The sequence below is a fragment of the Phyllostomus hastatus genome, unplaced genomic scaffold, assembly GCF_019186645.2.
Source record: "Phyllostomus hastatus isolate PE091 unplaced genomic scaffold, TTU_PhHast_1.1 phas_contig_58, whole genome shotgun sequence".
Lineage (NCBI taxonomy): Eukaryota > Metazoa > Chordata > Mammalia > Chiroptera > Phyllostomidae > Phyllostomus > Phyllostomus hastatus.
In genome coordinates, this window is record NW_025333916.1 from 33115870 (window position 1) to 33131663 (window position 15794).

General features: G+C 51.2%; 1 protein-coding gene across 1 annotated transcript in view; it reads right to left on the reverse strand.

Annotated features, from left to right (window-relative positions):
* SLC6A3 (solute carrier family 6 member 3) overlaps nucleotides 1–13702 on the reverse strand; it is a 36444-nt gene extending 22742 nt beyond the window's left edge. The window contains exons 1-4 of the mRNA XM_045848123.1: nucleotides 13642–13702; nucleotides 11445–11771; nucleotides 10184–10315; nucleotides 3757–3988 (exon numbers count right to left, since the gene is read on the reverse strand). Coding sequence (XP_045704079.1) covers nucleotides 3757–3988; nucleotides 10184–10315; nucleotides 11445–11730 — 650 coding nt within the window. The 5' untranslated portion in view covers nucleotides 11731–11771; nucleotides 13642–13702. The remainder of the gene's footprint in view (nucleotides 1–3756; nucleotides 3989–10183; nucleotides 10316–11444; nucleotides 11772–13641) is intronic.
* Nucleotides 13703–15794: the final 2092 nt, after the last annotated feature.

The window sequence follows — 15794 nt, forward strand, 5'->3', positions numbered from 1 at the left end:
GATGCTCAAGCAACTGAGCCACACCTATCAGTGCAGGACACACATTCTTTTTAGGTGCCTGTGGAACACTTACCACAACCATATACTAAGCCATAAAACAATTCACTGTATATTTGGAAATAATGAGGTTTTACAAGTATATTATCTCACAAAATCAGAATTGAATTAGAAGTTAATAACAGAAAAAACATATCTAGAAAATTTCCAAAGGTTTCAAAGCTAAACAACGAACCTCCAAAAATATCTCATGAATCGAAGGAGAAATCACAAGGCAGATCAAGGAACGCTTTGAGCTGAATAAAAATGAAAATACAATATATGAAACTTTACAGGAGGCAGCTAAAGCAGTTTCTCAGAGGCAAATTTGTAGCTCTGGATTTGTAGCTTTCTAATTTATATTAGAAAGTAGGTGAAGATGGTATTGATGAGTGTTTATGGGACTGAGGGACACTTTAAATTGGTGGGAGTTGCATGGGCCTATTTTGGGGTTTCTAGAGCCCTTTCCTAGCTCAGACTTCATATCTGTCAAGTGTGCTCACTGCATTGTTTCATGATTCTGGAGCCACAGTCATGAACTTCTGGCTTCTGCTCTGAGCCTATAGCATTTTCTCATGCATACCCACTAGGGACTGCAGATAGGGGGTTAGCAAGCACAGGGACTAATGAGGAAAGAGAAGAATCTCTTCTCTTTCACTGGGGTGAGAAATGGGAACCCCATAAAATGGGAAAATTGGGGGTGGCTACTAAAGGTTTCTTTCTCTCAGGGAAGAAGGATGAAAATAAAGAAAACTTCATGGGCTGGTGATTTTTCACTACCCAGTCCCCAGGCTGAGCCATCACATGGGTGGAGTCATCCCCACTGTGACTGCTTCCTTTCATTTGTCTGTAGAGGAAGCTGCAGCAGAAAAGCTTCTGGAACCCCTGGGAGCTGGGGACACATCAGCTCCTGTAGGACTCTCACTTGCTGGGGAGAGTTCTGCACACAGAGTCTGTGGAGCATGAAAAGCCACTCTGAGCCTACACAGCTCAGCCCAGGAAGGCATGAGCACTTCCCATTGGCCAGTGATTGGCCATCTCACCAAGCCTGACAGTTATTGTACTCTCTGAGGACCTGGAGTTAAAATTCATGGTGAAGACCTTTCAGATCTACCCTGCTGACATTCCAGTTGTCAGATGCACAATAGTTCATAACTTTATACATTGCACAGGGGACTGGAGTCCCATGATGGTTAGTGACAAAGTTACATGTGCTCACAAGGTAAGATTAAGAGCTTTACTAATTTAAAATTGCAGTATCTTGGCCTTCATGACACTTCAAGGTGAGACCCCTAATTACATGTGCCTGCAGGGACATGCCATCCTTTTTACTATGGTCCACTTTATAAAGTGGGTTTAAATTCTGGAAAACACCCTCGCCTGCAGGCCCTGACATGGTCACAAGGACCTGATTCTAGGAAATCCAGTCACCACCCCGGGGAGGAGCACCAGGGCCTCAGGGTTGTCACCAATCCATGACTTTGTTGAAAACCTTCTTCAGATGCCTCACTTTTGTCCCACCATCACCTCCAGTGATGGTGCAGCATCTGCTCTTGCTAACCTGCCCTTTATGAAGTGGGGGCCTGGGTACCTTCTGTCTCAATATCTCTCTCCAAGACTGGAGATTTTCACTTGCACTTTGTTTGTTTGTTTGTTTGTTTGTTTATAATGGAATCACTGAGGTGACATTGGTTAATAAAATTAAATAGGTTCCAGGGGTATAATTCTATAATACACCACCCCAAGTCTCCTTCCATCACTATTTATCCCCCCTTCTACCTCCCCACCCCCTTTCTCTCTGATAATCACCACAATGTTCTCTATGAGGTTCTTTTTTTTGTTTTCTTTCACCTTTTTTTACCCAGTCCTCCTGCCCCCTAGGCTGTAGATTTTCAAATAGATTTCACTAGTCTGATTTTTTAAAGTCATGTATCACATATATTCTTTCCCTCTAGCATTCTTAGTCATAAATCACTAGAGTAACCAGTTTTCCCCTCTAATTTTCTTATCTGAAAATCACTTAGATAAATGAACTCTTCCACACCTGCCAAACAGAAGATAAGCAGTTCTAAAACGGTGTCACTCGGCACCTTTCGACATCACAGCAAGCTTTCCACATGTTCTGAGTTGCACAGAGATCGATCTTGAAATTGTAAAAGACTTGCTAGCTTGGCCACTGAGCCACGTTTTGTCGGCAAAATGATAAATTAAACCCATCTCCAGCACGAGCTGCCTGTGAACGTCCTCGTGTGTGGTAGGACTTGACTAGGACACACCCAGGCTCTCGCCACAGCCACCTCTGCATGGCCACTTTGTGTGCAGAGGTCCCCTGCCCCTTCTCTGCATTACATACCAGCCCCAAGAGTGGGGACACATGGGCAAAAGCACAGGCACCCTGGCCTCAGCCTCTTAATAAGACACTATGACATGTGGGAAATGAAGTAATGAAACACTGTTCTTTTTTCCCCCATAAGAACAGACAAAATCACTTTATTGAGTGCTCAGATTTTCTGTATTTGGACAATTCTGTCATTTCTTGGTTGCTTGTCTCACTGAGTTCTAGGCACATACTCAGGCAACCCTGCCCGTGTCTCCATTTCTCCAGGATATGCCCATCCCCACATCTTCTAGACAAACCGAATGGGGCAGATTCCAGGCAGATTCTCTGAAACCAGTTCACCCCTCTTGTGAGTTCCATGAGAAGAAAGCCCTCAGCCTCCCAGGCCTGGAGTCGCCATCCTCCTGGAGGTGCCCCAGGAGGGACTTTTCCCATTCTGGGAAAAAGAGCCTCCTCAGACACTTCTCACTATGTCAAATCCCAAACCACCCAAAAGGGTGTCTTCCTAAAATCAGCCCATCACACAACCCCCATGCACAAACCACAGTCTTCCTAATGATCCTCTAAGAAAACACCTGACCCCTCTAGCAGTCCATGCAGACCTTCCAAATGCTGCCTCATGCCATGAGGGAGGAGGGGAAGCCAAGAGCTGGCTCGGTGTCAGAAAGGATTCAGAGAACACATTTGAGAAGAGGGATAGGCCTACAGGAGGTGGGGAACACTTAGTGTGCAATGCAGAGGGCCAGGCTTGGCAAAGGGAGGTGAGGAGTGGGACACATGGAGGGCCCCTCGGCCATGGGGACTGAGGAGAGACCCATGAAAAGACCAGCATTGTAAGAGGAAAAGAGCATATTGTGAAAAGCACACAGTCGGTGTACCTGCAGACCTGGTCTGTTTAGTGAGGCTGCAATTTAGCCTGCCCAGGAAGGCATCTTTTCTGGAGAAAGCTGGACCTGGCCTACTTGTGGAGGAAGGGCAGGTGAATGAGAACCCGGGGCTCATGCCACTCCGGAGGTAACTGGGGGTGACACTGAAGCCCCCAGGCCCCAGGTCCCAGGGCCTTTCATACACAGTGTGTTTGGTGCCTCCGGCTGGCCCCCTCCCACCTCAAACAGGGAGCAGGGCAGAGTAGCTGTGGGCCTACTCAGCCTCCCATCCCTGCTGAGGACTCACATTAGTGTTGTCCCACAAGAATCCAAGGGAAGAAAGAGAACATGAGCACAGGACAAGGATAGGGTCCTCTCACACCCTTTTAAGGCAGCGAGGGTGGGTGGCTGACCCCTGGGTTGAAACAGAGTGCTCAGCACTGTGTCCTTCCCTTCCTAAGGCAGACACAACAAGTGAAGAGTCATTAAACCCTGGGGAGTGAACCCCCCACTTACTCAAAATACTCAGCAGCAGGTGTGGTCCTGAAGCTGTCGTTGAGGCCCAAGGCGTCACTGGCATTGCCAGAGTGGGCATCTGTGCAGTTGGGGCTGTTCCAGGTGTTGTTGCAGTGGATCCAGGGCAGCTCCATGGTGAAGGAGGAAAAGAAGTAATGTAGTGCCCAGGCAATGATGACATTGTAGAAGAAGCCAACGTAGAGCGAGATCAGGATGACCGTGAAGCCCACACCTAGGGCAGTGAGAGCACAGAGCCACCATCAACAGCACACCCCCTCCCACCTTCCCTTACAGAAGACATTGCCACCCTCGGCCAGCTGTTTGCCACCATCCTAATACCAGGCAACATCTTTAAATACATAGGGGAAGAGAAGTGAAAGTGCAGTTGCTAGATTTTATGCTGTGATCACAGAGAGAGGCTTCCCCCTTCCAAAACCATCTATGGTCATCTCTATCCACTCAGAGACATTCAGAATATCCCTGAGGGGCATTCAAGACCTGAAAGACCATCTAGTGTCATTGGAGGGCATCAGGGACCACCCTGGTAAGGCCAGGGATATGTAGAGTCATCCAGAAACATGTAGGATCATCTAGGGCCACCATGGTAGAACCAGGTCACTCACAGACATACAGTGTAACCAAGGTCCATCCATGGCTACCCACAGCCACTCAGGATCAAGCAGGATCATCCAGGCTCACCCAGGGTCATCTAGAGCCACTCTAGGTCACCCTGGGCAATCATACCCAGAGTCATTCAGCACCACCAAGCCCTACAAAACCATCAGAATCACCCACTGTTATCCATGGCCACCCATGGCCACCCTGGGTCATCTAGGGACACTCAGAGATACAAAACATCACCAAATGTCAATAAATGCCATTTCAAACCATTCAGGGTCACCCAGGAATACTCAGTGATTCCCAGAGCCATCCAGGGACACCTAGAGCCATCCACAGTGACCAATAGTCACTAAGGAACAACTAGGGTCCTCCATAGCCAACCACAGCTACCCAGGCTCATCTAGGACCACCAAGGGCATCCAAGACCATCCAGGCCCACCATGGCTAATTCGGGGCCACCCATAGACACCCAGAGTCATTCATGGCCATCCATAGCTGCTCAAGACTACTCAGGGAAAACAGAGTCATTAAGGTTCATTCATAGCTAACTAGGACTATCCAAGTTCACCCAAGACCATGCGTGACCATCTAGGGTCTGCCAGGGGCATACATGACTATCCAGAGTCTCCTAGGGCCACCCAGAGCCTTTCAGAGCATCCTTTCCAGGATCACGAAACCTGGAATTTGGGATCAGTTTTGAGGCACAAGAGAATGGTGAGCGGCTTTTGGAGTTGTGTCATCCTGACTGGTGGGCAGACGGGCCTGGTGGTTAGAAGGATCCCTCCTGTTGGTTGGGGAAGCCATATGCTCAGGAAGCCACATTGTCATGAAGCACATCACAGGAGGTTTTTCCTGGCAGTGGACGTCTGTGGATGTATGACTTGAAATTCATTTAAGGTTACAACTTTGCATACCAAATCCTCAGCTCGAAACTTTGGGAACTCAGAGGAGCTCTGTTCAAACACCAGAGCAGATCCAGATCCAGTATCTGAAGGAAGAGCTGACTTTGCTTTTGGTCCTGCGTCCACCGCTGTGTGGATAGCTCTTCAGCTGGGCAGGCCAGGTTTCTCGACCTTCACAACAAAGTGAAAAGGTCACCATAGGAGCACATGGGCTTGCCCCATGGGTGACACAGCACCCTAGCACTGGTGCTCTGCCTCACCTGAGAGCACCATGTCTCTTGGGTTGCTGTCCAGGTGCCAAAAATGCCGGAGTGATGGAAACAATTCCCTAGGAAGGTGGTTGCTGGTGTCAGCTGTTTTCTTGGCCACCACAAGTTCTGTCCTTCAGGATGGCAGAGCCTTAGAGAGCCACGGGCCTGGGCACTGAAGTGTAGCCTCTCACCACCCTGACTTTCACCAAGTTCCTCTCCAGTGTCTCTTCAAGCCCAGCCACATGAAATCCACATTTTGTTTATCATTGTTCATCACATCATCACATCATCTGAATGAAGCCACAATGGATACACTTTTTTTATCATTTCTGGCCACAAGAAACTCTCTCTGCTAAGGAGGTGGCAGGTCCAATTCCCTCTCATACTTCCAATGAAACTGCGCTCCTCTACTGTCTGGCTTCTAGGAAGCTCAGGGCTAAATGTGAATTTCAATCACAGTTCTTAATGTCAATTTTCTTAAATTTCTATTTTTCTTAGTATGTTTATATTAACCTTGAGTGCATTCAATTTTATTTTAAGCCACCTTAAATTTTTTCCAGAAAGAGGAAGAGTTTGATACATCACACTAAAATATTACTGACCACAAAGTATCATAAATTGTTTTATACTCAATAGGTTGGCAGCGTTTCTAGAGCATATGTAAAATGAGGGTGTCTTTAGCAATTAGCCAAACAACCTGCCTCCTTAGGTCTTGAGAGAGCATGATAGTTACCCTTCTCTACCATCCCCCAAAGCCAGCTCGCTCCAAAGTGTCCACAAAAGCTGGCTTCGATGAGAGTGCCATAAGCAAATACTAATTCCAAGAATACCAGCTGCAGAAAAGGCTCCCTGGTAGAGCAGCTTTCCACTCCTTGAGACTCATCAGTAGGTTTTTTTGAAGTAAACTGGAGAGAATTCCTCCTCTGTCAATTTGGGTGTCTTTATTATTTACTTGGTGTGTGTGTGTGCATGTGTGCTCCTATGACAGAGAGGGGGACAGAGAGGAAGTGGGTAGAGTAGGGTAGTTCTGAGACTCCTCCCTCTAGGATGCTGGGATGGCACATTTGAGTGCTGACGGTCACTTGCAGCCTCTCCAGCCACACGCCCACCCTGTGGGACTCTGATCAGATGGTACAGGGAACCGAGGATGAGGCACAGCCACTGAAGCAGCTCATCCTCACTGTGGACTTCCTATCTGACTTTCTTGGGTGCAGCTCAGTGCCGATCACATGCAGGGAGCAGCTCCCAGGTAAGGGAGGGAAGGCAGGGGGAAGTGGGCTGTCAGAGAGCTCAGCTCCAAACACAGGAGAAAGCTTTCACAAGGCCCAGACTTGCCGATCGTCCTCTGAAAGATTAGATAACCTTTTAGCTCTGTAATGGTTATTTAGGGCATTTCAACTGATGTTATTTACCATGTATTACCCGTATGTAGTGAATGACACATGACAACACAGGCAATTTTATTAATTGTTTTTTTAAAGATGAAGGAAAAAGAAGGCACTCGTGTCAGGGTATCCAGAAAAGCATCGTTTGCCTCACCCAATTTAAGCAGAAATGACCACCTCCCATCAAATGGGAATCATATGGATAAGACAGAGCCTGAACAAGTAGAAAAGCATCTGTTGGGGCTTGCAGCTAGTTTGGCATTAAACAATTCAATAGTCTCTTCTGTAAACAGGAAAGTCTAGTGTTCTTGTGCTGATTCATTTGTATCCTCGACGAGCACAGCCCTGTGTTAACTGCATAGATTCCCAGCTCAATAGCTGACCTTCTGTGGTCTGTGATTCCCTCGACCCCGGGTTATGAGGAGAGTGACCAGGCTTCCACTGAGGATCCATCCATGGGGTCACACAGCCCTTCTCTCTGTGGCCTCACTTGGCTCCAGCTCAGCCTTCCACACGGACGAGTTTTCAAAACTGGACGAAAGCTGATGTGAGCTGCCAGAACGTGACTATGAGGCTGGGACTCGGAGTCAGTTACAGACATGCGTGACATCTCCACCAGGTTCTAATATTGCTGAGATGCGGCCATATCTGCGGTCTGAGCTTCTGTAGAATGGGGTGCTGACAGTCATATTTCCTGCACTGACTCCAGTTCATTAAGATTAAGTAGCACTGAAATCCTTGGAAAGCATCTGACATTTTATTAGCTGCAACATCACAACTCACTTTGGCGGCTTTGCAGGAGAAAACTCTTTGTATGGCTGGAAACCAGTGTTCACCTGCTGGCCTCCAGCCCCATGGGTCCACCACCCATTTCCTCTTCTGCAGTCCCTCGCCCAGCCATGGGGTGCTCGGGAAAGAGGCAGATTTGCTTTGATTCAGGGTTAGACTCCTTGGTGGGAGGTGGGGGCACAGAGTCATGTCACATAAAAAAACTTCTGGCAGACAGACATACTTCAGACCGGAAAGATGTGCCTCTTGGAAATCCAGAGATGCAAACTTGTATCACCACAGGCTGCATCATAGCTGGAGGCATCCTTCCTCAACACTTCCCCAGATGGTTACCTGAGGATAGATATGCTTAATTTCCAACTCGGTGCTTTAATGCTCTGTAAATACTGACCACAGTGAAAGCTCATTGCAGTGCATGACCGCGTGATATGTTAGCACTGCCCAGCAGAGCCTGGGAGAACACGATTAACTCATTTGTATCTTGTCTGTTAGCTTGGGTTTACTGCCTTCAATGGCACCAACGTTGTGCCAGTACACAGATGCTGAAATGTCCAGGTCAGTACCTGCACCTGTCACTAACAGGTGCCTGGTATCTTCAGGTACCTGCATGTTTCTCCACTGCGGAACTAATGATGGTACCAGAGGCGAGTCTCAGGCAATTCTTCTGAGCTTTGAATTCTTCTGTGTGCAAATTGCACAAAGGAACACCCAGCACCTGGCACCTGAACCCAGAGGTGTCTGAATCTTGCTCTGTAGTTCTACTTTAGGGTGGCTCTATGAATTATTTAGCCTCAGAAAAAATTGCTAACATCTCCAGAGTTACCCAGCAGACCATTAGGCAGGAATAACACAGTGTGTGGAGGAGGTGTCACAGCCGGCCCATCTCAGCATTTATGCTGTGACAGTGACTTCGACGGAGACCACTGACCCCAGCAGCTGTGCAAGGACCTCACTCCTGAGGCCAGATCAGTTTCTGTCTGAGCACACACCCTCTGACCCCCCCACACGACAGCCCTGGAGACACCCTGAGGCTTCTGCTGTCCTCAAACACCAACTTGTCAAGAATGTCTGAGAGAATCCAAAGCACAAGCTTTGAAGATCCATTTTCTTAATGAAACCAGCTGTCTGAACCACACACCTTCTCCAGTTTTATTGAGGAAATAACCCCGAATCCTCCTGAGCCACCACCTCCTGCTGGCCCAATGGAGGGTCGGACAGGTCTGGGATTGAATCCCACCCTGCCCCTGACAAGCTGACAAGGGCCAGTGACTCAAGCCCTCTATGTCAGTGCCTGCCTCTCCAGGATGGAGACAAGACAGTGTGTGCCCTCCTTGGGGCTCTCAGGAGGACGGACCTGGGTGACCGTGGGGAGATTGGTCACCTGTGCTCAGCACAAGGTGTGTTTGCTTCATGGTGCTGTGGCATCTCAGTAGCAGCCTGGAAGGTTCCATGAGTCACTAGACAGTTAGGTAGGTTATAGATAATAGGTAGTTCTGATAGATTGATAGATAGATAGATAGATAGATAGATAGATATAGATAGGTAGGTAGATTGTTGAACTGCTACATTAGTAAAGTCAAGTAGAGTGAGGCATGAGGAAACAATTCTGTTCTTGTTTTAAGTAGCCTGGGAACTTAAGCCTTTGAACTTTCTCATCTTGAATCAATGCCCAGAAATACATCAAACCTCCTAATGACCCTGATTGCCCCTTGAAGGACTAGGGGAAAGTGTCCAGACCACCCAACATCCAGTATGCAGACCACTGGTCACCTAGAGGGTTACCATCTCGGACCAATCTAGAAGCTAAGAATGCAGGACTGATTCTTCTCAAGAGTATAACTTTCTATAACAACCCTCAGCTTTTTCTCCATCTTTGGAACACTCTGGGTATCGCCTAGTTGTGTTTCTAATATGCAAACCTTAAGACCCTTGAATAAATCTTTATAATTTATTTCTAGGCAAAGCCTCCTGATTTTCTTCCTGCTCAGTTGACGTTTAATAGATGATAGGTATACATACATGATAAATAAGTAGGTGGGTAGACAAATGATAGGTGGTTGATAGATGACAGTTGATAGATAGATGGATGATACACACATGACAGACAGAGAGACAGATAGATGATAGATAGATTGATGGGTGGATACGTAGATGATAGACAAATAGATGATTGGTAGCTGACTGATGGATAGAGGTTTTATCTCTTTTTTTATAATTTTGACACTGGACAAAATAACACCACTAATGAATTTAATTACAGGTGGCTTCATCTGGAAGGAAGGCAATACACTCTCAAATTCTTGGTCATTACAGATCTTTAGAGTAGGACCAAAATTCGAACGGTGTGTTCATGTGCATAGACACCTAGCAAAGCAGGAGGGAATGCACTCGAGGGAATGGGTGGACTTGCTTCAACAGCTCTGGAGCCACAGCCTTGGTCTGTGCCATGCGAGGTGTGAAGAGGTGTCCCTACCGTTACCTTTGAGTATGGGACAGATCTTCCAGACGCCAGCAGCGCCCTCCCTGTTGAACTGCCCGAGGGCCAGCTCCATGTAGAAAAGTGGCATCCCCGCAATGACCATGAAGAGCAGGTAGGGGACCAGGAAGGCACCTGTGGGGCATGACAACACGGTCACTGAGGTCCTCAAAGGCTCCAGCTATCTCCGTTGACCACACGTGTTTTGGCTCTGACCCCAATCCCTGCCCTTGTTTCTCCTGAAGCTCCCTGCCTGGCCCCCTTCCAAATGGAAGCCACAGCCTGGGCTGGGTGAGTCTCCTCCCTCCATGCGTAGCCCCACTGTCATCAGTGCTCCGAACCCCTGTAAAGCTTTCAAAGCAAGCCCGTCCCTACTGAACTGCCAGTGACCCAGCCCCAGGTTATGGGGTCGGCCTCCAAGAGGACAGCAGACGCGAGCAACCCAGTCTGCACTGTGGCTCCTTCCCTGCCTTTGCCTCCTCTTGCTCCTCTGTGGAATGTTGGGAGGGGGTCCGGGAGGCCCCATGATTGTCTGTCCTACTGCACCACTGAGGCCTCAGCCTTCTCCCCTCAACCTGGGCAGAGTAATGCCAGCCTACCCACAGGCATGCTGGGAGGCCCTCCTCAGGACTATCTTCTCATGCTCCCTGTTCTATATGTTGTGGTGTGGCCAGTGATTCAGCGATGGTGTCAGGGAAATGGAGGCACCAGGAAGGTGGGCATGAGCTCCAACTTACCTGGATTCTCAGCTCTAATTTTTGGGGGTGATTCTCCCCTTTATCTCACCTAGTTCTCTGCCTGAGTCCTGAGACAGTCGTGGTTTTAGGACTGGCTGAGTGCAGGGAGTAGTAGGGGCAGGGAGCAGGGAAAGGCATACTTACAGGGCATCTTCGCTCAAGGGCCCCCCTTTGTACAGACTGTTTTTAGTCAGCCAGAAGCTACCCTTCTGTGTGGGTCTTTTCTTTCCAAAGTGAAAAACAGCTTCGGAAACAGAAGACAGAGCCATGGTGCCTCCAAGCGCTACCTTCTGCTTCCTGCTCTGCTGGCCTCACTGTCCTCAGCTGTGAAGTCCGGGCAGGGTGAGAGTGGTCTGAACTCTACCTCTGTGGCTCTGTGACACACACGTGGGGAATCCGTGCCTGGCTAGTGCTAGGTTTCAAAGCTGTGCCATGGTGCCAGAGAGTGCCCGTTTCTCAAAAGCCTGCCCCCATCGCCCCGTCTCTAGCCCAGCAGAAGTGCACAGGGAGGGTGGGTGGGGACTCACCCCCGCCGTTTTTGTAGCACAGGTAAGGAAATCTCCAGACATTGGCCAGGTCCACGGCAAAGCCGATCACCGAGAGGAGGAAGTCTATCTTCTTGCTCCATGTCTCTCGTTCCTGGGTCTCCACAGGGGTCTGTGGGGAGTTGACGAGGGTGGAGTTTGTGAGCTGCACCCCATTCTGCTCCTTGACCAAAACAAGTTCCACCGCCTTTGGGCACGTGGCATTGGGCTCCTTAGCCGGGGCCACCACGGAAGGCATCAGTCCCACTGGGCATTTGCTTCTACTCATGGGCAGACTGGATGGAATCTAGGATTCTGCACTTCTTCCCTCTTGGTTTTCAGCCAGCATGAAAAATAAACATACACAGGAATGCAATGAGTTAGTAGCCAGAACTACAGATGCAGCCGGTGGCGAGAGCAGAGATCCAAGGCATTTCTATTCCTTTCTTTGGGGCAGGACAAATACATTCCAAGCAGCTCAGATGGCATGGCCAGGACTGAGGGCGACATATAAGCTATTTCCCCTGAAGGCTGCGGGAGACCGTGGAAACCCTGGACAGACCTCTGCTTTGCCCCCTTCCCCTGGCCCTCCTCTCTCGTCCGGTGAAAGTGCAGTGCTGGTGTGATCTCTAATTTTGCTTTTAACAATAATGCAAACAGTTACCACTGCCATACTCCACACAGCAGGGAGTAATTTGCTGTCTTCAAATAGCACCCAACAGTAAGTCTTTACAAGAGTGCCCACCTATTCATTCCACTCTAATCAAAGTCAGCCACAGCAATGAAAAATTTACAGAACAGTGATAACGGTTTCTTCAAGGAATGCATACATGATCCACATACAGCCATGGCCCGGTGGCTCACCAGTGTCACCTGGCAGAGCGGACATAGGTGAGAGCACCGTGTCAGGATTCACCCAAGGGACCGCCTGCTCCTATACTTCACACCATATCTCTGCCATGAACCCTGGGCAGTGTCGTCCACGGGGACAGAGGAAATTCCACAGTAACAGCTATGAGCAAGCCGGGCCCTGGGGTCCGAGAGCAGTTTCAAATTTGACTTCCGGCATTTGACCCCCCAGCATTGTTTCAACAGCTCACACACAGGTGTGTGCACATGTACTCATGCACACACGCTCATGCACACACACGCAGAGGTTGAAGCAGAAGCATAACAGGATGGCACCTTAGCGGGCAAATTTCCCACTGTGTCCAAGTTTGAATGAAAACTCACAACCTAAGTTATTTTATGCACCAAATCTCGGTGGCCCCTTCACTTCCGCCAACCCAACTGCACCTTCCTGAGGTGCAGGAAAAACAAGCGGAGGGGCTGCGTGCTCGGGGGAGCAGGCGAGCCCGGCCTGCCATGGGGTGCAGTCGGACGGGGCGGAGATGCAGAGGCAGCAAATTCCAGCTTTTTTGTTCTGACAAGGGCCCTCGCAGCCCCCTCTGGCCACCTGCCCGGAAGCCCACGCCCAGCAGTTGGGGTGAGCTGACACACCCCTGGAGCAGTGGCCTCAGAGGACAGGTTTGGGTAAAGAAAGCAAAATGCGGTCTCTTAGAAAAACACAGCCGGTCCCTAAGCGGCGGTTTGCTTCTCTGTCCCGATTGTCCGGGAAGCACAGAGCCTGCAGCTCCGCGCGCCCGCTCTCAGCTTCGGAGTCAGAGACGAAACCCTGCTCGATGGAGCACTGGCTGAGAAAACCACCCGGATAGGATGGGGGTGGGGGGCGGCTCTGCCCGGTCCCCTTCACCCTGCATCGCGTCCGGTTCTCAACACGCAGCAATCAGTCACCACAGCTGTGCGCCCCAGTGCTGGCGCCGCAGGGAAGCCGCCCCTTCGCGCGAACCCTGGAGCCGGCGCGGCCGTGGGACCAGCGCTCCCCCTGCGGGGCCCCGGCCAGGGGCCCCGGGGGGCGGGCATCAACCCTGCATCACCCATGGTGCACACATCTCTCAGCCAGCGATCGCCTTAAGGTCTCCAATGACACTGTCTGTCGGGGCGCGCTGTGCACCCCGGGCTGTGAACGACTTTGGAGACATTGTCGTCCGAGGGACGCGATACCTGCTGACGGCGCCCGTCCCAGCTCCGTGCCCCTCGCCTGCAGCCTTCGGGCTCCACGGCGCGAGCAGCAAGCCCCGAAGATGCGCGGGGACGCCTGCCGGTGCAGGAAGTTGCCCACGGAATGCCCCGGCCTTACCTGCCTTCCCCCGGCCTCGCTCCGCTCTGGGGTCCGACGCCCAGCGTCAGCGAAAGCTCAGGCTCCGTCCCGCTGCGGTGGGCGGTCTCGGCCTCCCTGTTCTTATCACGTCGCCTGGCCCGCTCCGCCCCGGCGCCGTCGGGGGCGCACGCCAGTCTGGCTCTGCTTCCGCGCCGCCCAAGGTGGGCGGGGGGACGAGGCCCGCTGCGCCCTGCACCCGCCCCCCACCCCCGGGACCCGGACGGAGGGCAGAAGCCGGTGGCCAGGGCCCGTAGAACCCTCTGCCCCAGGTCTTGCCTGTCCGGGAGCCTCCGATGCTTGGGAGCGGGAACACCTGTGGGTCCGAGGCTTGGCAGAATTGGGATGAGCTCTTTTCCTACGGGACCAGTCTAGGCCTCGCTTCCACACTCGCCTGCATCCCCCTGGAGCTTCCCTGAGCTCCGACTTCTGCTAGCGGGGCTCCCTGCCTCCCACCGACTGCCGCCCACCCATCGCCGCGGAGGAGAGGCACCCGTAGCGGGGAGGGAGGAGGGAATCCGCTGGGCTGAGCCTGATCAAGATTGTGTCCTCCCTCTTCCGCCCCCCTCCCCCGCAGCTGCTTTGAGACCCACGCCCTGATGCTACACTGACCCTTCTCTCCAACCGCCCAGCTCCACGAACTCCTTCCGTGCGGTGGTGCCTGGGGACCTCTCCCACTGAGTCCCATGCAGGTGGTGTCCAGTCTGTGTCCCCAGCCCGGCCGTGGCGACCTCTGTCCTGCCCTGAGGGGGAGGGGGTACTGAGCACCTGGGCCTCCTGGCTGGAGGTACCGGATAGTCGTTAGGCCCCGCTGCGGAGATGCGGGTGCTCCTGTGGCCCGCACTGTCCTGGGCATCCAGCGAGCAGCGGGACATCTTGGCTATTGGCCCGCAGGCAATGCCTCAGTTGGCACCAAGGAGCTCGAATTAAGCTCCCATCGCAAACCAACTTCCCCAGATGGCCAGGCGGTCAGTACTGGCTCTGGCTCTGGGGACTGAACAGAATCAGAATCTTCTTGGCAAGATTTCACATCATGATGCGGAGGAATGGAGATCTTGGGCCATGGAGCAAGGTCCATGTCCCCCAGGTGCAGAAAGGCTGTGAGGTGAGACGTGGCTCTGGCTGGGTGACCCGAATCCATGGCATTAACTGTCCTGCCGTGTGGGCTTTGATTTTCCTACTGTGCACTTGCTGTAGGAGATGTCCACATGAGTTCCAGGCTCTCCATCCTGTCTGGACTGCATCCAAGTTGCTGCTCAGAAGTATCATGGAAGCGTCCTTTTGTCACACCCTGTCACATTCTCAGTAGCATTTCCCCTACTTGCTCCTGCTTCCACCTGGAGATCAGCATCACTACCTTACCCACAGCTTCCTGACCACCTGGCTGGTGCCCAAAAGAGGGCTGGTACTCAGCTGCAGTGCCAAGAAATTGCCCTGCCAGGCTGATTAGAATCAAGCAGTAAGAACCCAGGACTTAGGGTATGAGTCTGCTCCAGCTGCTAAAACAAAAGTGCCACTGACAGGGTGACAGAATCAACAGGCATTTCTTTGTCACAGTTCTGGGGACTGGAAGTCCAAATTAAGGCAGGGGCATGTTCTCTCTCTGGTGAGGACCCACTTCCTGGCTCCTAGACATCTTCTCCCTGCTGTGACCTCCCACGGAGGAGGCCTGAGGGGAGTGGGGGGGGCCCTTTGGGGCTTCTTTTAACAAGGACACCAGTTTCATCACGGCAGGTTCTGCCTTCATGACCCAATCACTTTCCAAAGGCTCACCTCCTAGCACCATTGCACTGGGTGTTGGGGTTCAACATATGGACTTGGGGGACACAGTGCAGTCAGTCCATGGCACTCAGGGAGGTGACAGGGATTTCGGGAGATGGTGATGTGCCACTTGGACTGTACACTCTAGTGACCATCAATCACCCAGGCTGTCTCTCCTCACACATGCTCAACAGCACAGGTTTCCAGAAACAGGAGAAATCAGCGATGAGGCTTTAATCAACAGTGTTGAGGACATAGATGGCTATCGAAGAAAAGACTGCTCTTTAAATGGGGGAACACAGGGCTAAACCCAGGAGTTCAGATATGTATTAAAAACACACGCACACTGAGCAAAAAACATCATGCAGGAATGC